Source organism: Heterodontus francisci, chromosome 11, assembly GCF_036365525.1.
Source record: "Heterodontus francisci isolate sHetFra1 chromosome 11, sHetFra1.hap1, whole genome shotgun sequence".
In the NCBI taxonomy this organism is placed as follows: Eukaryota; Metazoa; Chordata; class Chondrichthyes; order Heterodontiformes; family Heterodontidae; genus Heterodontus; species Heterodontus francisci.
In genome coordinates this window covers 44,568,213-44,591,670 of record NC_090381.1, presented here as the reverse complement: position 1 = coordinate 44,591,670, position 23,458 = coordinate 44,568,213, and the positions used below count along the sequence as shown (strand labels likewise).

The window sequence follows — 23,458 nt, the reverse complement described above, 5'->3', positions numbered from 1 at the left end:
TATACATGATTTTCTTCTCATAAACCCAAAACATTCAAGAATGCAAATAAACTTTATAGTGCAACAAAATATAAAAACCCTTCATCATAATAAAGCAGCATTATGATATTATGTGTAAAAATTGTACGAATCCCCTCATTTCAATAGTTTTTATTGACATATATATTTGCCTTTCACACATGCTCATCTCCAATCCACACCACAAATCCAAGAATATTTCATTGTGATTCATCGCTTCATATTCCTTTAGTTTTATATAAATACTAGTCAATCTCCTATGGTGTTGCTCAAATGACTCCAAGGATTTACTCTTTTATAACAATATGGGTGGGCGTGTTTTCCACATAGAGGATAAGATCAGGGCCATATCCAGTGACTGAATAAGTCAAACTCCATTTTTATTAAGTGCTTTCCTGGATTTTTATTGATGTTTTGGGAATTGAATTTACAGCTCTACCCATTGCTCTGTGAAAGCTGCAAATGAGATGCTTTATTTACATATACATCTAATTCCTTTACCCATCTGCTTAAAATGTATTCCATTTTTATCCCTCATCACTTTTAAAGCTGAGAAGACACAGCAAAGTGGTGTACAAGATGCATCAATTGAAGCTGGATATTTATGCCCTTAAATTGTGACAGAACTAATCCCTATTCGTTCCAGGTCCAGGCCAGGAACCTCATCCCAAATCTTTTCTCCAGTCTTTGGCTCCAAACGAAACTACGAACCCCGCAGGCAAGGTAGTTAACTCTTTCTGGAATCAATTACCATTGTCTGCTCACCATGTGAGGCATTTAGAAGACCACAGAATCATAAAATTATTACAGCACAGAAGGAGGGTATTCGGCCCATCATGCATAAACCAGCTCTCCAAATGAGCAATTCACCTAGTGCCATTCCCCCGCCTTCTCCCTGTAACCCTGAACAATCTTCTTTTTCAGATAACAGTCTAATTCGCTTCTGAATGCCTCGGTTGAACCTGCCTCCACCACACTCTCAAGCAATGCATTCCAGGCCTTAACCAATTGCTGTGTGAAAAAGCTTTTCCTCATGTCACTTTTGCTTCTTTTACCAATTACTTTAAATCTGTGCCCTCTCGTTCTCGATCCTTTCATGAGTGGGAACAGTTTCTCTCTATCTACTTTGTCCAGACCCCTCATGATTTTGAATACCTCTATCAAATCACCTCTCAGCCTTCTCTTCTCCAAGGAAAACAGTCCCAACTTCTCCAATCTATCTTCATAACTGAAGTTCCTCATCCCTGGAACCATTCTTGTGAATTTTTTCTGCATTCTCTCCAATACTTTCACATCCTTCCTAAAGTGTGGCACGCAGAACTGGACGCAATACTCCAGCTGAGGCTGAACAAAAGTTTTATACAAGTTCAACATAACCTCCTTGCTCTTGTACTCTATGCCCCTATTAATAAAGCTCAGGATACTGTATGCTTTATAAACTGCTCTTTCAACCTGTCCTGCCACCTGCAATGACTTATGCACATATACACCCAGGTCCCTCTGCTCCTGCACCCCCTTTCGTGTTGTACCGTTTCTCTTATATTGCCTCTCCATGTTCTTCCTACCAAAATGAATCACTTCATGTTTCTCCGCATTGAACTTCATCTGCCACTTGTCCACCCATTCCACCAACTTGTCTATGTCCTTTTGAAGTTCTGCACTATACTCTTTACAGTTCACAACTGTGTCATATCATCCACAAATGTTGAAGTTATGTCCAGTACACCAGGGTTAGGTCATTAATATATAGCAGGAAGAGCAAGGGTCACAACCCCTGAGGAACTCCACTACAAACCTTCCTCCAGCCTGAAAAACAATCATTAACCACCACTCACTGTTTCCTGTCACACAGCCAATTTCGTATCCATGTTGCTACTGTCCCTTTTATTCCATGAGTTGTAACTTTTCTCATAAGTTTGTTGTGCGGCACTGTAGCAAATGCCTTGTGGAAGTCCATGTACCAGCATTGCCCTCATCAACCCTCTGTTACCTCTTCAAAAAACTCCAGCAAGTTAGTTAAACATGATTTTCCCTTGACAAATCCGTACTGGCTTTCCTTAATTAACTGACATTTGTTCATGTCCCTATTAATTCTGCCGCAAATTATTGTTTCGAGAAGTTTCCCCACCACCAAAGTTAAACCTACTGGCCTGTAGTTGCTGGGCATATCTTTATACCATTTTTTGAACAAGGGTGTAACATTTGCAATTCTCCAGTTCTCTGGCACCACCCGAGTCTAAAGAAGACTGCAAAATTATGGCCAGTGCTTTTGCAATTTTCACTCTCACTTCCCTCAATATCCTTGGATGCATCGCATCTTGAATCTATTTTCATCTGGTATGAGTTCCACTGCAGCTGTTCACAGGTGTCTGGGTGGAATTTCCTAAAGATGCACAGGAACTCCACCCAACACTCCTCTGGATGTTTGGGTAGTGTGCAAATAGAAATGTGTTTGCCTACTAGAAATTAAAAGGCTGGTCTAAATGGGGCAGAATTCCCATTTAACCGGGTTTGACCTGAATTTCTCAATCACCCTGGAGAGGGGGAGTCAAGCTTTCCACCCTCTCCAGCAGCAGAAATTTCAGAAATCTGTTATTTAACAGTATAGAGAAGTGGGGAATAAGGATGGTCAAGGGTTTGGCCTGGTAGGGTTCAAAGAGGAGATCTTCTTAGGGAGGCAGAGAACTGAGCTATTAAATAAGTACTTTATTTCTGTCTTCATTAGATAAGAGGATAATGCCAATGTGACAGTAAAGATAGTACAGAAATAGGATAAAAATAAAGAGCAGGCTTTTGAAATTTTGGCAGCAGTGCTTAAAGTAGAAAAGTCACTCAATCCAGTTGGGGTGTATTTCCAGTTGCTGAGGCAGAAGTAAGAATAAAAATTGCAGAGGCTCTGGTCACAATCTTCCAAACTCCCTTACATTCAGAGAAGAGAAATAAGAAAGACCTGCATTTACATAGCACCTTTCATAACAACAGGAAATGCCAAAGTGCTTTACAGCGCATGAGGTACTTTTGAAGCGCAGTCACTGTTGCAAATGTATGAAACATGGCAGCCAATTTGTTCACAGCAAGTTCCAACAAACAAACTCTGTGGTACTGCCCAGATAATCTGTTTTTGTGATGTTGATTGAGGGATAAATATTGACCAGAACACCAGGGATAACTCCCTTGCTCTACTTCAAAATAGCACCATGGGATCTTCTACATCCACCTGGGAGGGCAGACAGGGCCTCAATTTAACATCTCATCCAGAAGACAGGACTAGATTGCTGCACTTAAGTCCTGGAGTGGGACTTGAACACCTTCTGATTCAGAGGCAAGAGTATCACCAACTGAACAATGGTCAACAACCCTACTCAATAACAGGGAGCAGGATGAATTTGACAATTACAGGCCAGTCAGCCTAACGACTGGTGGGAAAACTTTAAGAGACAATAATCTGGGATAAAATTAATTGCCACTTGGAAAAATATGAGTTGATAAATTAAAGCCAGCATGGATATTAAAGGCACATTGTGTTTGATTACTTTGATTGAGTTCTTTGATGAAGGAATGGAGAGAGTTGGTGAGGATACTGCAATTGATGTTGTGAAAGAGGAATTTGAAAAGGCATTTGATAAAGTACCATATAGTAGACTTACAAGTAAAATTAAAGCCCATTGGGACTAAAGACACAGCAGCAGCATAAATACAAAATTGGCTAAGGGACAGAAAGAAAAGAGTGGTTCATGGTTGATTTTAAAACTGGAGGGAAGTGTACAGTGATGTTCCCCCATGGGAAGGTGTTGGGACCACTGTTATTTCTAATACATTTTAATGACCAGGACTTAGGTATGTAAGGCATAATTTCAAAGTTTGTAGATGACACAAAACTCAGAAATATAGTAAACAGTGAGGAAGACAGTAACAGACTTTGGGAGGACATAGACAGGTGAAATGGGCAGACACATGGCAGATGAAATTAATGCAAAGAAGTATGAATTGACTTATTTTGGTCGGATGAATGAGGAGAGGTAATATAAACCAAATGATACAATTTTAAAGGGAGTGCAGGAACAGAAACCCAGGGGTAAAAACAAGTGCTTGAACTTGCCAGGACAAGTTGAGAAGGCTGTTAAAAAGGCATATGGGACCCTTGACTTTATAAATAGAGATATAGAGTACATAAGCAAGGAAGTTGTGCCAACCCTGTATAAAACACTGGTTAAGCCCCAGCTGGAGTATTGTGTCCAATTTTGGGCAATAGATTTTGAGAAAGGATGTCAATGCCTTAGAGATGGCACAGAGGAGATTTACTAGAATGGTACCAGGGATGTGGGTCTTCAGTTATGTGAAAAGATTAAAGAAACTGGGGTTGTTCTCCTTGCAGTAGAGACATTTATGGGGAAATTTGATAGATATGTTCAAAAGCATGAATGGTTTTGATAGATGAAATAATAATTGTTTCTAGTGGCAGTAGGATCAGTAACCAGAGTACACAGATTTAAAGTGATTAACAAATGAACCAGAGGCAACATAAGGTAAAGAAGAATGCACAGCAAGTTGTTGTGATCTGGAAAGAAATTTGATAAATACTTGCAGGCAAAGGAATTACAGGGCTATGGAGATGGAGCAGGGGAGTGGGGCTAATTGGATAGCTCCACCAAAGAGCCAGCAGAGATATGATGGGTCAAATGGCTTCTTTCTGTGCTGGTGGTTGGTGGAACAAAATGTCACTTCACAAACTGAACATACATATTAATACCTATTATAACTCTGATATATTAGTCTATGAAAGATGTGAAACAGTCTTCTCGTCTCGATGGGATAATTTTTTTTATCACTTTCTCCTTTTGCATCACACTTTATACTAACATAATTTGACAGCTTTGATACATCATTGAAATATTCAGCACTAAATAGTTACAGAGATTTTGAACTCTTAAATTATTTATCAGTCAGTGCGGACTTCTGGGTCGGTCCACTCCTTTCCAAACTTTCCAGTAATGCCTGCCTTTGTTGTCACACAAGTGAATCTATAGTTTTTTTTTAGAGATACAGCACTGAAACAGGCCCTTCAGCCCACCGAGTCTGTGCCGACCATCAGCCACCAATTTATACTAATCCTACACTAATCCCATATTCCTACCAAACATCCCCACCTGTCCCTATATTTCCCTACCATCTACCTATACTAGGGTCAATTTATAATGGCCAATTTACCTACCAACCTGCAAGTCTTTTGGCTGTGGGAGGAAACCGGAGCACCCGGAGAAAACCCACACAGACACAAGGAGAACTTGCATACTCCACATAGGCAGTACCCATAATTGAACCCGGGTCGCTGGAGCTGTGAGGCTGCGGTGCTAACCACTGCGCCACTGTGCCACCCTGAAAGTTCTCCTGAAAGTACAAAATGCATAAGCATAAAGAGATCATTAATAACTATGATCAGATCCCATTGTAATCATGAGCAGCCTAATTTTCTAGCAAACAAAAAATAATTCACCAACTCCGTTAATGTCGGGAAAGTCCGTCATCGGCAAGAGGGACAGATTGCAAACTCATTTAGATATATGGTGAAGCATGGAAAGGCTGTAACTAACCAATGATAACAAGTGACAGCAGCAAGCAGTCAGTGTATTTTGATCCACTGCGTACCTGCAGGACATCTCAGCTCTTAAAATATCAAATCATCATTTTCTGAAGTAAAAATGTATACTAATTTTTTTAAAACTTCCACACTCTATATGTTATTTGTACTATTTTCTATTTTGGGCCATAATTACCTCCTCTAGGAACAAAAACAAATATTTAGAGTTAACTTGTGTCCATGTGCAAAACTGACATATTTTCCAGCTAGGTATGGGGAAAAGGTAGGGTACAAGGGGGTGGGTGGTAAAGGCCCCCTACCTGACCCGAACCCGACGGGATCCGATGACATGTGTCGGGTTCGGGTCGGATTGAGTCGCTCTTCCGGGTCTGGCTTTGGGCTTGCGTCAGGTCAGGCCGGCTCCGGGTCGGGCCTGGTCCAGGTTGGGTCAGGTCTGGTCTGGGTCCAACATACACAATATAAATGTTTGCTCTGCTGGGAGGAAAGGGAAGTTCAGTTTAGTAAGTGTCAAAAGTTGAAAAGCCTACCTGAGCTGGGAGTCCGGGACATCAAGGAAGGAGATTCTGAGTCTGCGCAGTGAGCGAAAGAGCGTCTCTATGACATCATCACGCTCATGCTGTAGCTTCCTTCCAAAAGTGGTAAGTACAGTGAGTGCACTATGGTCGGGTCGGGCGTGGAAAAAATGGAAGGACTCGGGCCTGGTCGGGCTCAGGTTGGATGTGGTTCTGTTGGATTCGGGTCGGATTTTTCTTTCTGACTTGAGCAGGCCTTTAATGGGTGATGTTGGAGGACAAGAGAAAAAATATTTGAATAACACTTAAAATTGGGAGATAATTATGAAACCATTTTCAAAAGTAAAATATGGAATGACTAGATGAAGGTTACCCATTGAATGATAAGGGTACCATTCATCTTGTTCCTAAATGCTCAATTCAGTTTAAAAAAGCAACTTATTTGCAGTTCTCTCCTGATACAAGTCCAATGAACCCTGAAAAATTAATATTGTATCTGGATAATTGCTGCTTGTAAGGTACAGGTTTAACTCAGTGCAGAACTACTCTTCCTCCATTGACTAGCTAGCACATGAGTACTGACATTAATTGAGCGAGGGGAAAATTAAAAACTGTTTGCCAATAACAAAAACTCAGATATGGTGGGGGAAATATTGCACATATGATGTATGTGGGAAAATTGGTACAGTGAAATGATTGAAATTTACAACTGAAATGATGGAAATTTACTTAGACACAAGATTTGAATCAGCATCTATACTGTGTAACTTACAAACACCTGTCAAAATAGAATTGAAATTCAGGATAAGGTTCTTGAACAGTTCTGGATTTTATTTGGTTCCACAGACAAATCTCTACTGAAAATTAATTTGCGGTACAGGGAATCGTCCTACTCATATAAAAGTGATCTTTTATATAATTGTACATGTCAGGAGATTTATATATGTGATGTGGATTAATAATTTCCCCAGGGCATTTTTTCAACTCAGTGTTTGAAATCAGCTTGGATTCCCAGCTAAAGATTGTGCATCGATACAAGTCTGAGTGAGATCTGTCTCTGTGCCAGATAATTTCACATAAAACCTGACATTTTACTATGTTATTTTACTAGAGTGAAGTACTAGTGCTAGTTTAAAATGCTGATTTCAGAAGAACATGGCAACATGCTACTGCTTTCCACTGTCTACATTCTACCACAGTGCAGCTCTCTGTCAGACACAGGGAAGCCAGCAAATCTGGTAGCAATTCACAAGACCCACGACAAACTGAGTGCTCACTGCCACTGGAAAAAAGTCAATACTTTCACATCTTCTTAGTGAGGGAGAATGGCAGGTTCACTATCAGCTGCACTTTTAAAATGAATGCTGCATGCATCTATACGGAATTCTTCTTTCTCCTATTTTAATGCAAATGAAAACTCATTTATTTGAATTGCCTTCCTGAAAAAGAAATGACAGAGAAATCTTGCTCTAGTTCAGGGAGGCATCAGAATTGTCAGCCATCTCTTCTAGATGACAGAACTACAAGCAAACCAACAAGTAATAGAGCTCCAAGTCCAAATTCCAGTAATCAGAAACTGAAACTCGCTGTTGTCTGATTTTCACTGCTGATTGCGTTGTCAAAATCGGATGGTGTCGAGTGACGGGTGAATAAGAAGCGCCTTGAATAGTGGTCATCCAATCTGAAACACCGAAGCACCCCGTTCATCGTTCCTCAAGAAATACAGAGCAGAAACCTGATCAGGGAAACACTTGGAACAGAGAACCACGGACGTAAGTAAATAAAGGACTACACGGATTTAGCTATTACATGGAAGGAAATGGTTAAACCATGTTTTGCTGAGTAACGCCTTTCACTTCATTTCAGATTAACAAGAGAGGAAGAGTTGAATTAAAGAGAAAAGAAACAGCAAAAGTGAAAAGAAGTGGAGAAAATGTCGACAATACGAAACGGGGACAATCATGAAGGCAAGGGATAGAATTGTTATTTAATGAATTCATTATGTACTAGTGTTATTAACCTGCTTAGAAAAAAAATCTGTGGCGAAGAAAGCCTTTATTTTGCTATATCTTCAACTGCACATACTCTTATAAAATAGCTAACTGTTTAAAGAGGGGGTTTAATCATGTCACTTCTAAAAGTTAAAAACTTGCATTTATAGAACACCACCTAACACAGTAAAATGTCCCAAGGCAGAGCACAAGCAAATCAAAACTGAGACTGAGCCAAAGAAAGCAACTAAAAAACTTGGTCAAAGTAGTCTAAAAACAACCTGTATTTATATAGCACCTTTAACAGAGTAAACGTCTCAGGTGCTTCAAAGCAGAACTATCAAACAAAATTCCACATGGAGCCACCCAAGGTAATATTAGGACAGGTGACCAAAAGCTTGGTCAGAGGTAGGTTTTAAGGAGCATCTTAAAAGAGGAGAGAGAGGTCCTAATGGGCACTAGTCCACAGCACTGAATTTCCCTATCATTTGGCAGCAAATTGTTAATCTCATTCAGACAGGTTCAAGATTGTATATGGTTGAAAATTCAATCATGATTTCATCTGATATTGGATAAAGGCATATTATTGAAATAATGTAGTCAGAATGTTACCCTGCATTATCAACTTGTGCTATTCCTGATTTAAGTACCTGATATTGGGACCGACTGCAAAAGGTAGAAAAATATTATTATCCTTGGCAATGAAATCTTCACCTTGATTCCAAAATATCCAACTTGTGCCACGTATGATCATAAAGTTGCTGATTCATGTTTATTTAAAATTGACACAACAAAGCATCTGGCCTGTGTAGCCTGTATTCAACATTTTTGAAAATTTGTGTGAAAATGTGGCAGAATTGCACAGCCATAAGGAATCCTTTGCGTTACACAGATGCACATGGAAACTAGCATTCCTTTGTTTATTATCTGTTAAGAAAATCTGCTATATTCTATATACGTGATCAGTGTTAACAAAGCTTTTATTTATGATTAGAGTTCGTTGGAATATATAACCAAGGAACAACTTGTTACCTGAACACATTGCTTCAGACTCTCTATATGACTCCAGAAGTGAAGGAAGCTATTATCGGGTTTGTACAATTAATATAAATAATAATGAGCTTCTAAATATATTCCATCCATGTGCTATCTAATTAGTTTGAAGTATGATATGTTTTAGGTTGGAATATTTATACATAAAAAGCAAATAATGCATTATGTAAAAGTCATACTCTACACTGAAAATGCTTGCAATTGTTATACAATGTCCCTCCTGTTAGATTCATGGAAAATGCATGTGAAAAGATCAATAAGGACATCAGCATTTGCTACCAGCTTAAAGAACTGTTTGCAGCATTAGATGCAAAACAAACAGCACATACAGTTCAGATTACAAAGAACCTGGGCATGAGTGAAAAAGATGGTAAGTAACAAAATGCTCGAAAAGCCAAGATAAATCAGACAGGCATATATTGTGAAAATCATATACCATGACATATAATTTCCAGGAAGTTCATCAAAAGCTGATGGACCGAATGGCCTCCTTCTGTGCTGTTATGACTCTATAAAAGTATTCACAATGTTTTATATATAAGTTGCCATTAAGTACAAGATATTGGCTTTGAAATTATTTGATATGGCAATTTAATGCATGATGAAGGTTTTGAAATGTTCATTTGAAATTCCTTTTCTGCTATTTTAGCAAAAGATTTATTTGAAATGGGTAAAGCAACAAGGAAATGCATTTCAGACCAATGCATAAAGCATTTGCATGCAAGTATGCCATAGCATAGTTTCAAGGCCATTATAAGCTATACTCGAAGTCACTCTATAACACATCATATATCTCAGCAGACATTGTGCAGGTTATTTACCGAAGCATGAATTTTCCCATAGCTTAGATTGGAGAATTAACCATTGAGGTCAGTGCACAATAATTTGTAGTGCTCCATTGATGATGAGAGCTTGCTTGTCAGAAATTATATTAATCTGGTCCTCAGAGTGACTAGGTAGGATTTTTTTTTGTTATAATGTGATTTTCATTAATTATTTTATCCCACATGACTAATTCCTTCATGAATGCAACCCCTGACTTTGAGAAGTATCCCGTGTTCTAATGTTCCATGTTATTTTCAATGCTACAGCTATACTTTCCAACACTACTGTTACTTCCTGAATTTTTAGCAATGAATATAGCTTTTATTCAAAGTTCAGATTAATTAAAGAACAAGTCCATAAAGACTATTTTGGTTTATTTTTAAGTGTTCGTACAACAAGATGTAGAAGAATATTTCCGACTGTTGCTGAACAAAGTTGCCAGAGAAAGTGATAGGTCTTGCAATATATTGCAGGTGAGCTTATAATGGAGGAAAGATTTTAAAAATCAATTCTCACAAATCAATAAAGTTGATCTAAGCAAGATTTGATCCTGATGTTCTTCCTTGGGTATCTCTGCCTTGTAATCAATTGGTGTATGTTGTCCAGATTAATTGCATGAAAGTTTTTTTTTAATTTGTTTGTGGGATATGGGCATTGCTGGCTAGGCCAGCATTTATTGCCCATCCCTAATTGCTCTTGAATTGAGTGGCTTTCTAAGCCATTTTAAGAGTTAACCACATTGCTGTGGGTCTGGTCACATGTAGGTCAGACCAGGCAAGGACAGTAGATTTCCTCCCCTGAAGGACATTAGTGAACCAGACGGTCTTTTACAACAATCGGCTAAGGTTTTGTGGTCGCCATTAAATTAGCTTTTTAATTCCCAGATTAATTGAATTCATATTTCACCATCTGCCATGGTGGGATTCAAACCCATGTTCCCAGTGCAGTAGCCTGGGTCTCTGGGTTACCAGTTCAATGACATTACCACTATGCCACCGCCTCCCCATGATCATGTTTTATCTTTCACACTGTTACCTTTTATACTGCTATGACAGAGCAGAGATTGGAGATTGTTGTTGTCATTAAGTGTAACATTTGAGGTATTGAAGTGACACTGATCAGTAATTTAAATGAGTGTCATTCAGCTCTTGCTTATATCCATATACATAAGTGATGTAAAGATACTGTCGACAGAATGCTGGTTCTAAGCCTGATGGCAGGTAAGTGCATTAGGAATATTAACTGTCATTGTTGGCATAATAACTTGGTAAGAGCATAATGCACCATTGGACAAATTTAGCAATCCCACCTTCCTTATGGAGAGATGCACTTGAAAAAAGGACAGATTGGAAAGTTGGTCTTACAGTCCCATAGTCCAATCGCTAAATCAAATTCTCTTTGAGCACAACTCCCACTTGACACTGTGGCAGAGCTGTACCAGTGCTTTTGCAAGCACCTCCATGCAGCTGTTATGGCCACATGGTGTGACGTGTGTGGTTCCCACTGTTCAACTCCCCACCTGACTGCAGCAAGTGTATTTATATTAGAGTTTGGCCCCTTAGTGTTTTATTTTTCAGGTTAACAGTGACAAGTTTTCTTGTAAGTTTTAAAAACAGAAAGTCAATTGTTTATTGATCAATTTGACTTATCCTGAAATTGTCACAACCGCATCCACTGATTTATTCGTGCATGCACGCAGACACACAAAAGAGGAAACAGATAGGGCTGAATTTTACCAGCCCCTCGATGTCGCGCGTCACAACGCGGGGGCCGATAAAATGCTACGGGGAGAGGCCTGCCTCGACCCGCGACATCGAGAAGGGCCCGCCACAAATTACCAGCAGCAGAGGGACCTCATTGTGGTCCCTCCACCGCATGGCGGCGGCAGACCAATTAGAATATGTTAAATGGTACTTACCTCTGCAGATTATGCAGCCCGCTGCCTCTCCATGGACATTTGCTGATTTACTTTGAACGGGCAGCCGTCACATGCCATCCCGTTCATGATTAGAAAAGCCGGCAGGTCATCGGAGGCAGAAGGTTTCACGACAGAAGGTAAGTTCCATTTTCAGGGGTCTCACTCTGCATTCTTAAAGGGAGGAGAGAGGGAGGATTACAGAGCTCGCACTCTGTATACTGGGAGGGAGGGGGATACTCAGGGGACTCACTCTGCATACTGGAAGGGAGGAGGGGGGATTACAGGGGTTGCAGCTCTGCATTCTTAAAGGAAGGAGGGAGGGGGACTGGGATTACTGGGGGGAAAGCTTTGCAGGCTTGAAGGGAGGTACTGTGTACTCTCCCTCCATTTGTTTGTGTTTGTGAAGGAGAAATGGCACTCTAGGCACCCTGTGCATGGGGAGGGTGTCAGAAAGGGTAGGAGCATGAATGTTATATGGATGGTTATATATCGATGCAGCTGGTAGGAACTTTGTATGGTCATGTTGTTCCACTCTGAGTGTTAACCGAGATGGGCAATGCCATGACACGCCACATAGTTGATCCTTGAAAGCAGCTGATGTACCCGTCAACACCAATCCCTGCCCTGTTAGGAACCTTCGAATACATGGAGGGTTAAACTTTATTTATCACATTGAAATAGGTATGGCTCATCCTACATTGTGTGATTCTCTGCTCGTGAGGATCCGTATGCACCAGAGACAATATCAACAGGCAGGTGTGATCCACATAGAGTCCCCCGGTCATGAACAACAGCCCCCAAGGGGAGTTTACCATTCTGATTGCCATGCATCTACAGGCCCCACATGACATACCATCGGATGTCAGAGCACCAGTATCAGAGGCAATTATGCATGTAGAGAGGGTGGTGACACATCTCTGTGCCCTGCTCAAGGATGACCTGCAGCCCATGGTCTTTGGTGGACATCCTATGCCTTTGGCCCTCATAGTTGTAGCAGTTCTCAAGCTTGATGCCTATGCAGATTTTCAGGGGCCCACCAGAGACCTTTGTGGTGTCACACAGTCAGCAGTGCACTGCTGCATCAGGGAAGTCACCAGTGCCCTGCACCGGAGGGCCAGTGAGGATGCCCGCTTCAGGACGGACTCTCACAGCCAGGCCCAGAGGGCCATTGGTTCTTGCACCATTGCCAGAGAAACATAGGTTGTAATGTTCATAGACTGCACTCATGTGGCCATCAGGCCTACTGCCAGGCTACCACCTGCAGACGTCACCATTAAAGGAGCCCTCTCAATCTAGGTGAAGCTGGTATGTGATCACGCAGATGCTTCATGCAAATCTGTGACCACTTCTCAGGCAGCTGCCATGACACCTGGGTCTTGCGCCAGTCCCAGCTGCCACTGCTGTTCACTGAACTGGCTCAGATGGAGGGGTGGCTTCTTGGAGATCAGGGCTACCCTTTGCAGACATGGCTCCTGACACCAGTGAGAGACCCCACCACTGCTGCAGAGGAGAGGTACAATGCCAGCCACTGAGGTACAAGAGCCACCATTGAGCAGGAGATAGGCATACTGAAAGAGCGCCTCCAATGCCTGTATGGATAGGGTGATGCCCTGTACTACGGGCCGAAAAGGCCAGCTCCTTTCTTTGCCGCTCTGCAGAACTACGCACCCAATAGGGGCCAGGCCTGGCATGATGAGAAGAGACGGCAACAGGATTCCTCCTCGGACTATGAGGACACTGAGGACCCAACAACATGAAAGACGCATGTGAGGGCAGATGACATTCAGGCTCTGCATGCAAGGCTAGCAGTGAGGTAGGGATGTCCGGAAGTGGCTTATCAGACAAAGGCTCTCTACTCCATAGGAACCGACATGAGCTCTGCAAGCCACACATCACCCTCGCTCACCTGCTGTGCACCCAGTCCACATCTGCAGCATCCCTATGTAAACCATTAGAGGCAGCAGCTGACTGAGACAATGTCCATGTCACTGCATCCGTGGAGACGGTCATGAGTAATGGTGGCGCAGCAATGATGTTATTGCATACATTGGCTCTCCTGAAGGGCCAACGGTGCAAATGGATATGACATTGGTACTACATGCTGGCACACATCATTCGCACAGAGAAAAGGACACACATATTGATGAGGAACATTTAGTGAAAGACGTATTTACATTGCTGTGACACCCGTGCATTCCCATTTGTGTCAGTGTGTTCTCTGTAAACGGAGAGGTTGCCCCTTCTTGGTGCAACCTCTGTGCTAGCAGCCTGACTGGAGGAAGGCTGCTGATCTGATTGCCCTTTAGCTGTGTATGTCTTTGGCGCTCATACCCTGTGCACCCAAGGCCTAGAGGGCCCCAGCTAGCTGGAGGAGTGTTCGTTCATCCCCCTTTAGTTATTTAGTAGATGTGAAGGGCTACTGAAGGGTGGGGATGTGCAGAGAAAAATACAGAAAAACAGAAGATTCTTTCATAATTTTTTTTCTAGATTTACCAGAGTAAAGTGATTAATTCGCTGAAGTGTTTAGAATGCAATATTGAAGCCCCAGAAGAATGCATGCTTTTGGACATTCCTTTGCCCATTCGCTCATTTGATCGTCCTTTTAGTTTTAAGAGTGTGGTAAGTAGCATACCAGTGTTCATATTCACAATTGTAGCAAAGCCTGTTTAATAACAGGGACACGATGAGGGTCTAAGCCAGAACCATCAAGTAGTGAATGCTGTGTCTTAATGGGCTAGAAATACCTGTGCTGACCTCGTGGTGGTAGTTCTGATGAAGAGCCAAATCTTTCGTTCATATCCTGGCATTTTAACATGTAGGGCAGGCACCTGTGCCAAATACAGCATTTCAGATTTTGGGGGTGGGAGGATTTACTATGGCACCTTGCCATAGTATAAATGGACCCAGCTCAGGAAGTGTAATACATCAAACGCTAGATTTCCCTCAGTGACATGTTGTCATATGCCTGTCCATTTTGGGGCAGCAATTATATAGACTTCCAGCTTCACTTTCAGGGAAATTTTGCTAGATAGAAAAATGAGCACATCCTGGCATAATCAGGCCCCACCTCAAATTGTCTCATTCGCCTAGATTGCAGCATTTCCATCCTGGTTTTGCCCAAGGAATTTAATCGAGGTGAATAAAATTATGAGGGGCCTGGATAGAGTAAATAGGGTGACCTATTTAACTTAGCAGAGTGGTCAAAATCAAGGCACATAGATTAAAAATAATTGGTAGAAGGATTAGAGGGGAGATGAGGAAACAATTTTCACCTAGAGGGTGCTAGGGACCTGGAACTCACTGCCTGAAAGGGTGGTAGAGGCAGAAAGGTGCCAATACTTGGATGTCTATTTGAACAGCTGTGACCTTCAGGACTATGGAGCTATTGCAGGAAGCTGGGATTAGGCTGATAGCTTTCCATTGACCGGCATGGACGTGATCAGTGAAAGGCCTCCTTCAGCGTCATAAATTTTTTATGATTTCTACAATTTCCACGAATATCAGGCCAAGTATATCATTTAAGTTTGGGTTAAAATTTGGAAGACCAGACAAAAAATATTGATAAACTTGCAGTTATTATCCATTTTTCATGAAAATCTGCTGAAAAAGTCATCACTTTTTTTATAATTGTCTTTTTAGAATGAATCGCTTAGAAATTTTTTGGAAGTTGAAACTTTGAGTGGGGACAATTTGTGCTATTGTGAACCCTGTCAGAAGAAAACAAAGACTAAAACAGTGAGTTCATTTTCTATTGCTCTAATTTTAACAGCTACAGTGTAGTTTTGTTGAATGCATTATTTAGGACAGGAAAAATATTCCACAAAGCAGATATAGTGTTATTGGTTGCATGTAAAAAGCAAAACCGTGACTTGTATTACCAAGAGCAGGTGAAATACCTAGATTGTTGAAATAAAAGCAAAATACTGCAGATGCTGGAAATCTGAAATAAAAACAAGAAATGCTGGAACCACTCAGCAGGTCTGGCAGCATCTATGGAAAGAGAAGCAGAGTTAATGTTTCGGGTCAGTGACCCTTCTTCGGAACTGTTCTTCGGATTGTTGAAAACCTGATTGTTAGCACCTGATAAACTGTAAAACTCATTGCTTTAATTATTTTCTGTTTTTTAGTAGCTTTTCAAGGTATTCATCTGATTCTGGGTCCTGTTGTATGGAATCCTCACAGAAAACAATTAGCAGTGATACAGTAGACACAGCAAATTAGTGCTAAAAGGACACTCAGGCACATATCAGGGATTGATCTGAGAGTGAACAATCAGAGCCATATGATTCTACATATTGTAGACTTAACCTAGAGAAGGAATACACCCATCAGCAGATATTCCAACTGGCTTCTAGAGGTTTCATGGTTGCCCTTGACCATTCAAAAATGGGGCAGCACAGTGGCGCAGTGGTTAGCACCGCAGCCTCACAGCTCCAGCGACCTGGGTACTGCCTGTGTGGAGTTTGCAAGTTCTCCCTGTGACCATGTGGATTTTCGCCAGGTGCTCTGGTTTCCTCCCACAGCCAAAGACTTACAGGTTGATAGGTAAATTGGCCATTATAAATTGCCCCTAGTATAGGTAGGTGGTAAGGGAATTGAGGGAAGGTGGGGATGTGGTAGGAATATGGGATTAATGTAGGATTAGTATAAGTTGATGGTTGGCACAGACTTGATGGGCCAAAGGGCCTGTTTCAGTGCTGTATCTCTAAATATAAAATATAAATACAACTAGTTGGGTTCCCCAAATTATATTATATGGTCAGAGCTGTGTAGGATATTGGGTTCTGTATCCTAATGTAAATATTTTATAAATGATCAAGGAGGCTTACTAATCCTGGTGGAATGGTGAAGTGCTAATAGCACTCGCATTTTGTCCAACAGTATATTTGCATAATTATTCACAAATCAAGTGTAGATTTGGGTGTAGGGAGTGTAGGAAGAACAGTAGTGCTCAGCATGGAAATTTGTATGTCAGTGAAATTTAAAGGGAAGGAAACAATTAAACAATAGGGTTGCAAAAGTTCTGGAAGCTTTTAGAAGGGCTCTAAAGGTATCTCAGCCTGTTAGCTCCTGTTGGATCTCAGTTTTTCATGATCTCATGGGTTACACGAAAAGAGACGAAGTCCGACTGCAGCTTTAAGAAACTTTATTGCAGTACGTAATTGTTACATCTTCAGAAAACTTAACAATGAACTGAACTAAAACTAAAAGCAACACACACACTGAACTAACACTGAACTAACCTAAAACTAAAAGCACCACACACACTAAACTAACCCCCCCCCCCACCCCTAAACTGAACTCTTTGCACCAAATCAAGCCTTATTATAGTTATTCATACAAATCAGTAACACGTACTCTTTGTTCCCAATTGGTCTAGAAACCTCTGCAGTTTCTTGGTGTCGGGGCCTGATTGGGGTACTGCCTTGTCAATTTGTTCTTAACTTCTTACTTCAGTTTCCCATCCCCTTATCTCCTTGTGAACCGTTAGGCTGACAAAGGGTTATTACTAAACAGCCTGCAGCTGTCCTGTTAGTTTCTGCTGATAAGTTGCCTCTGCAGCCCTGAAGTTATGAAGTCATTTCTGATGAGCTGTCTGTGCAGCTCCGAGGTTATTTTGTTAGTAATACATGATTGATTAATTATTTCATCTTAAATGTCCCCATATTATTCTGTTCTCGAAAATTCTGTTCTCACAGCTCCCTTTGTGAATGTAGATAGAATTACAAAATGGGAGGCAAAAAGGAATGGACAGGAAACCTAAAATGAATATGCAAGCAAGTGACAGAGTAGCTCTAGCACCTGAGTCTTATTTGAAGTAGAGCTGGCCGTAAAGAGAGCCACTCAGTTGCCATTCCTTGGCACCATCCCTTTAAATCTGTCTTGTGGCATAGCTGAAACAGATTGGAGGCCACAGTTGACTGGTACTGTTCGTGTTTGGGCCAGCCCTAAGCTCAAGTTAACTGCAGGTGGCACAGTTCTACATATAATTCTCATCTAACCCAGAAGACAGTTACCACAATTAATGCCAGTGACAATGCTTGCCAACATGAATAGTGGCACTTTGGCTAATGAGGTCAGTCAGGTTTTGTTGACTGATGGTCACTTCGGCATACATTCTTTCCTTTACTACCGACTAAGCATGATATGCTGTGACTGAGATGCTTGTGAAGAAGCATCCAGCATTATAGTTAGTCTGACCTTCGCACCTAGCTGTGTATTGGGCCTATTATAACCTGCGGTAAGAGCCGAAGCCTCTATATGCACTAATCACTCACCAAAGTGAGGTATACTCACCTCTGTCTGTAGTTGTAGGTGTCTGTTTACTGACAGATGGGCACAAAACAACCGTTGAGCTGTCTGATCCACTTGGCATCCATCCGTTGGTGTTCATTTTATCCCCCAAACATCAAATGGATGACTTCCATTTGTAAACTTATTGGTACCTGTGGGGAAAAAAACACAACTTGTTTCAGTTGGCACTAAGTCTCATGAGCACCCAAGCACCAGCAGAAAAAGGGAAAAACAGTCAAGATAGGATCTAAAAATTGTTGAATAAATCTTTTTATTAGGTCTTTTAAACCCTCTTCAATGTACATCTCAGCATCATGGAACCTTGGTTATCTGTTTATGTGGACACACATTATTTGAACACATAATTATGTAATTTCTGAATCATTTGTATATTATATGAAGGCTCCTGTCTTTTCTCAAATGGGTGTTTTGTTTGCCTGCAGCGAACACATGCCATTGACAACAGGAGCAGAGACTACACGCAAGAGATCTCTGCCCTTATTCCTGCTCCGCAATATTCAGTCTGCACTTGTTTGTGAAACATTACGGACACAGAAATCAGACCTGTATGCTACTGTTCTAATATGAATTGGCATCTACATAGCTGTTTGCTTGTCTCCTTTTTATTTTCAGAGATACTATTTTGAAAGCCTGCCACAGATATTGGTTCTCCAGCTGAAAAGATTTGAGTTTGACTATTTCACGATGTGTTTCACAAAGCTGCAGGACTCTATAGAGATCCCACTGAAGTTAACATTTCAGAAGATGAAGGTACACATTTACATTGCTTTTCCCTTTTTATGGATTGCTTGCTTTTTGGAGTAGGAAAATGGCAAAATGACACAGGCTTCATTTCAATGTTAAAATTAGGGGCCAAATAGCGCCATCTTTCTTTGGTGCACCTTTTGCGGCAAGAACTCCAATTCCTCAGCACACGAAGTATCAGTGCTACCCAAATGTTCCTGCTGTGAATTATTAGATTTTCTGATGTAACCAAAGAGATAATTCAGCCCTTCTGTCTTCACTAACTCTAGCACCAACATCATGATATAAAGAATGGTTCTTTACATTCCTGCTGACAGTTACCAAAGACAAATATTTCTAGTTCAGTGCTGTATAAAACCAACATCCCATTTGATCGGATATTGCTGGGTAAAGTGTCATGTTAATGAGACACACATTATTAATGTGCAAATCAGCCAACAAGTTTAGGGGATTAAGAGATGCGTTATGAGTTACAAATCTCTCGAAGTTGCTGGTTGATTTACTTTACACAAATTGCGTCTTGCCCTTTGTCTACCTGTTATTTTCAGAACTTGCTGGATTTGCATATTAATTGCCTATTACAATCACTATAAAAAGTTATGTTTGATAATTAGTACTTTAATCATTAATGCAATGCCATCAACCTCTCTGGCACAGAATGGGAACAATTGATATGATGGAGTATCATTCTTTCAGGTAGTTAATTGTTGTTAAAGATTTTTTTAAATGTTACACTTTTTTTGTTATTTTTCCTTAGTCTCTTTTCTCTCTTTCTTAATCCAATCTTTCATTTCCTCTCTTTAGGCGATTTTTAACTTGTAGAAGCACTGGGTGGGGGAAAAGGCGGGGGTGTCCATTTGTGTGTACAAAACCCAGAAGTAAGTGTGGTGTGTCTGTCAGTGGTTGTTAAGCCATCACTGCATTTGCATCTGACTTCTGAGTTTACCGAACAATTAGGTTGCATGGACATGATGACGACCTGCATTAGTTGAGTTCAACTCCAGTATTTAAAGAAGCCCTGCCAAGATGACAGTTGATGGATCTTGGAGGTGGGAGAGAAAGGAAGAACCTGTCAGAAAGGAATTCCAACATTTCAAGTCGATGTCTTGCCATAGTGATGCCTCCCCAGATCTGATGCTGGGGGCATAAGGGCCTGCAGGGAGATATTGTTCCCTAATGATGGGAGGAAGAAGCCTGCTGGTGAAACCAAGAAGGCGTGGCTGGAGGCTGCTCAGGAGGTGAACGGCAGGAGTGTGGTGCCACGTTCCTGGATTCAGTGTCGAAAGTGGTTCAATGACCAAATCAAGACAGGAAAGATGAGTACAGTGGCATGGTCAACTACATCCTAATGTGTGTATCAATCCAACCCTCTCACACTGCCTTCTCAAGCTTATTGCAGCACATCACTGCTCACAACTTAACCTGCAGGTGCGCCCATCGCTCTGTCTATGCACTTCCTCATCCCCATCTGTACATCCACCAATGACACTCACCCTCATCTTTATGCACTGTCATGCCTCTCCCTCATAGTCATACTCAACAAATGCTGTCCATCCATCTGTTCAACATACTCTCAATCATAGGTGCCTTCTTTCCCTTCTTTCAGAAGACAGCACAGAACAGGAGAGAGAGACTGAAAACTGGAGCTAGTCCTCCAACAATCTTGCAACTAACATCTGCAGAGGAGGTGGCATTGGAGTTCAGCAGAGTCTCGGCGTGCCTGGCCATTGGAGAATGGAGTTGGGGACCTCCCAGCTACCTGGTGGCAGTATTAAATATCACACATCCACATGGCACACAACACTCTCATGTTGACTTGATGTCAGCGGCCAAGTGTTCGCCAGGCAGACAATTATGTACATATTGCAGTGCTGGTGCCAGTCAGAATGAGTGGGCGCTCAGGTTTGTGGCTCTGGCTGGCTTCCCACTGGTGCATGGTGGTATCACATGCATGTAACAATCAATGTTCCAGCTAATCTGTGCAGGTGCATAAATAACATGATAAATAATGCACGTGCATGGCCACAAGAAAATGTTTAAAGGGACCGGGCACTTAAACTGGCGTGGCCAGCAGGTCTTGGAGGTGAGATCCCCACCTTTAAAGGGATGGGGAACCTGGCACCGGGCACTTTGCAGATTTACACTCCTTGCAGCAGGTGGCAAATGTCTGCCATGACCTGACATGAAACCCTGATCTTCCTGAGGCACTAGTGTTCTGACATGTGCAGGAAGTTGATCCTCTGCCCATACACCTTGTGTTGATGGTATCGCCTCCTGCCAGCTGCACCTCTCTACTCTTCTTCTCCCTCCTGTGCAGTGGTAGGTCTGTGATGAGAAAGTTGCTGCTGCTCCTCCGGGTGCCGGTGATCCTGCTGACTCTCTTCTTGCTGCTGCTGGTGGTGTTAATGATGCTGGCTATCTTGGTCCAAGCGAATACAGCATAAGCACCTGATCTGATTGACACAAAGTGGAGATCAGGTGCACAAACCTCCAAAGTAGTAAAATTAGCTTGTAAGGTGGTGAAAGTAACCTCACGGAAACAGTGTTGTGAAAAAAAAAGCGTTTCACACAATTGGGCAAGAAATAAGCTGTGCGTTTTCAGTACTTAGGGGATTTGTGACTGTCATTTCTTCAGCCTCCTCAATTGATGGTGTGTTCTCACCTTGCTTTCCAGGAAACCTGGGAAACCTATGCAACCACTGTTAAGTCCCAAAACTCATGTTAACATTGCTCTTAATGAGCTATTAACATATTGAAATTAACAGCCCAACTTTCTCGAGGATGTTGCTCACCCACAGCATAATGCACTGCAGTTAAATGTGGAAATTGGTGGGTTGGAGCCATCTTCCCAACACGCTGTCAATTTCAGCAATTTTAACCCTCCCATCCGCTCCCAAACCCACTTGCTCCTGCAAGTAAAAATTCTCTCATCCACTCTATTTCTCCTCTTGTATCTGATTCTAATTCACCTTCCTTTGTCATTCATCTGATTTCTCTCAATCCTTAAATGTCATTGGTTAAGGAGCGACACTGTTGGTTCCTCTGTTCACTAAGGTCCCAGATGCCTTGTTGCTGTCACCCCTTACTTCCAGCAAGTTTCAATGTAAAATGTTTTCAAGCTGAAGAGTGCAGGAAACATCCAACTAATCGTGTACACCACAAGATGCCCTGCACCAGCAAGACTGAGACCATTATTTCTCAAATGAAGCGTATGCAGTGATCTAATAATTAAAAAGAAATACGTTTTGAAATATAGCTTTCCTTTTCACCGTTGTGTTATTCCAAATCTTGCAGTGCAAACTAGGTTTATATGCAAGTTTCAACTTAGTATTTCTTTTCCACAGATTAAGGATACCGATAAAACAGAGTGGCGTCCAATCCCCTTGGTAAGGTCTCTTTACCTTTGCTAATTATATTTGCTGAAAAGTATCTATTGCTTTGACATTTGGCATTTGCAAAGAGAACTCACAATTCTAGGCAGATTGCACCAACATTAAAGAGAGTTTCTCAGTAGCTATCTGATGGTACAGCACACCAGAGCACGAATACATGGTGCTATTGTTCTGACCGACCGCTCAAGACAAAGCCCCCAATCAAAATACATGATTCTGATCGTGGTGGGAGAAATGCATTGTTGATTCAGTCCCGCTCCTCCACAGATCGCCTAACATATCATTTTAAACTTTCCAAATTAAAGAAAACCACAGCCAAATTGACCATCTATTAACCCCTGAATGAGGCGAGTCAAACCAGGTGTCTTTAGATCAACAAATTAACTGTTTAATTAGAAAAAGCAAGATTCTTAAATACTACGAAGATATAAACAACATTTCAAATAAAAAAGTTAGTGTCCTTGCAGATTTATTGACCTGCCGAAGTGGAATCTTCCAATGTGTAACAGTCCAAGGTTGCTTGAAGTCCTCGCAGCATCCAATAGGAAAATAAAGATTCTTCAACAGTAGGATATTCAGTAGTCTAACTCAGCAGTTGAATTGATGCTCTTCTTTTCCAGTGATGAATTTCAGCAATTACAGTTCAGTAGTTAAAGGAATTTGGTTATTTTCTTTTAAGAAATTAATCTGGCTTGAGAATTCTGAGAGTATAATAAATAGAGTTTAAATAAACTGAGAGAGAGCTCTCCTATCCTTCAGTACATGCTGGCAGACAGTCAGTGTGTGTCTGTTAAATGTGTCTCAAAAGCCAGTTTTTCAGCTAGTTTCAAATGTCAATCGGCAATATTGTATCTCGTGTCCTTGGTCCTGAGTGGCTGTATCCTATGGCAACCAGAATGCATCCTTTGACTCAGTCCCCGGAGCTTGTTGCCTTAAAGCAGTACTGATCCTATTCCAGTCTTAAAGGCACACTGCATACTTCCTGGAAAAACAAAACTATAGGATCATAACACTCTTCAGTGGAGGAATGCTGACTTGATTCTCTCCATGTTACTGGGTCTTTGATCTCACAGCCAGATTGAAAATCTATC

At 41.4% G+C, this 23,458-nt stretch overlaps 1 protein-coding gene across 2 annotated transcripts in view; it reads left to right on the top strand.

The window, feature by feature from the left end:
• The first annotated feature begins 7,705 nt into the window (after nucleotides 1-7,705).
• Nucleotides 7,706-23,458, top strand: part of LOC137375233 (ubiquitin carboxyl-terminal hydrolase 47-like) — a 35,964-nt gene continuing 20,211 nt past the window's right edge. Inside the window, exons 1-9 of one of the 2 annotated variants that reach the window (XM_068042083.1) lie at nucleotides 7,706-7,901; nucleotides 7,996-8,096; nucleotides 9,115-9,211; nucleotides 9,401-9,543; nucleotides 10,383-10,471; nucleotides 14,404-14,535; nucleotides 15,556-15,651; nucleotides 18,844-18,981; nucleotides 22,320-22,361. In XM_068042083.1, coding sequence (XP_067898184.1) covers nucleotides 8,063-8,096; nucleotides 9,115-9,211; nucleotides 9,401-9,543; nucleotides 10,383-10,471; nucleotides 14,404-14,535; nucleotides 15,556-15,651; nucleotides 18,844-18,981; nucleotides 22,320-22,361 — 771 coding nt within the window. In that variant the 5' untranslated portion in view covers nucleotides 7,706-7,901; nucleotides 7,996-8,062. Of the gene's footprint in view, nucleotides 7,902-7,995; nucleotides 8,097-9,114; nucleotides 9,212-9,400; nucleotides 9,544-10,382; nucleotides 10,472-14,403; nucleotides 14,536-15,555; nucleotides 15,652-18,843; nucleotides 18,982-22,319; nucleotides 22,362-23,458 lie in introns of those variants that run through there. The other variant, XM_068042084.1, reaches the window with a different exon arrangement.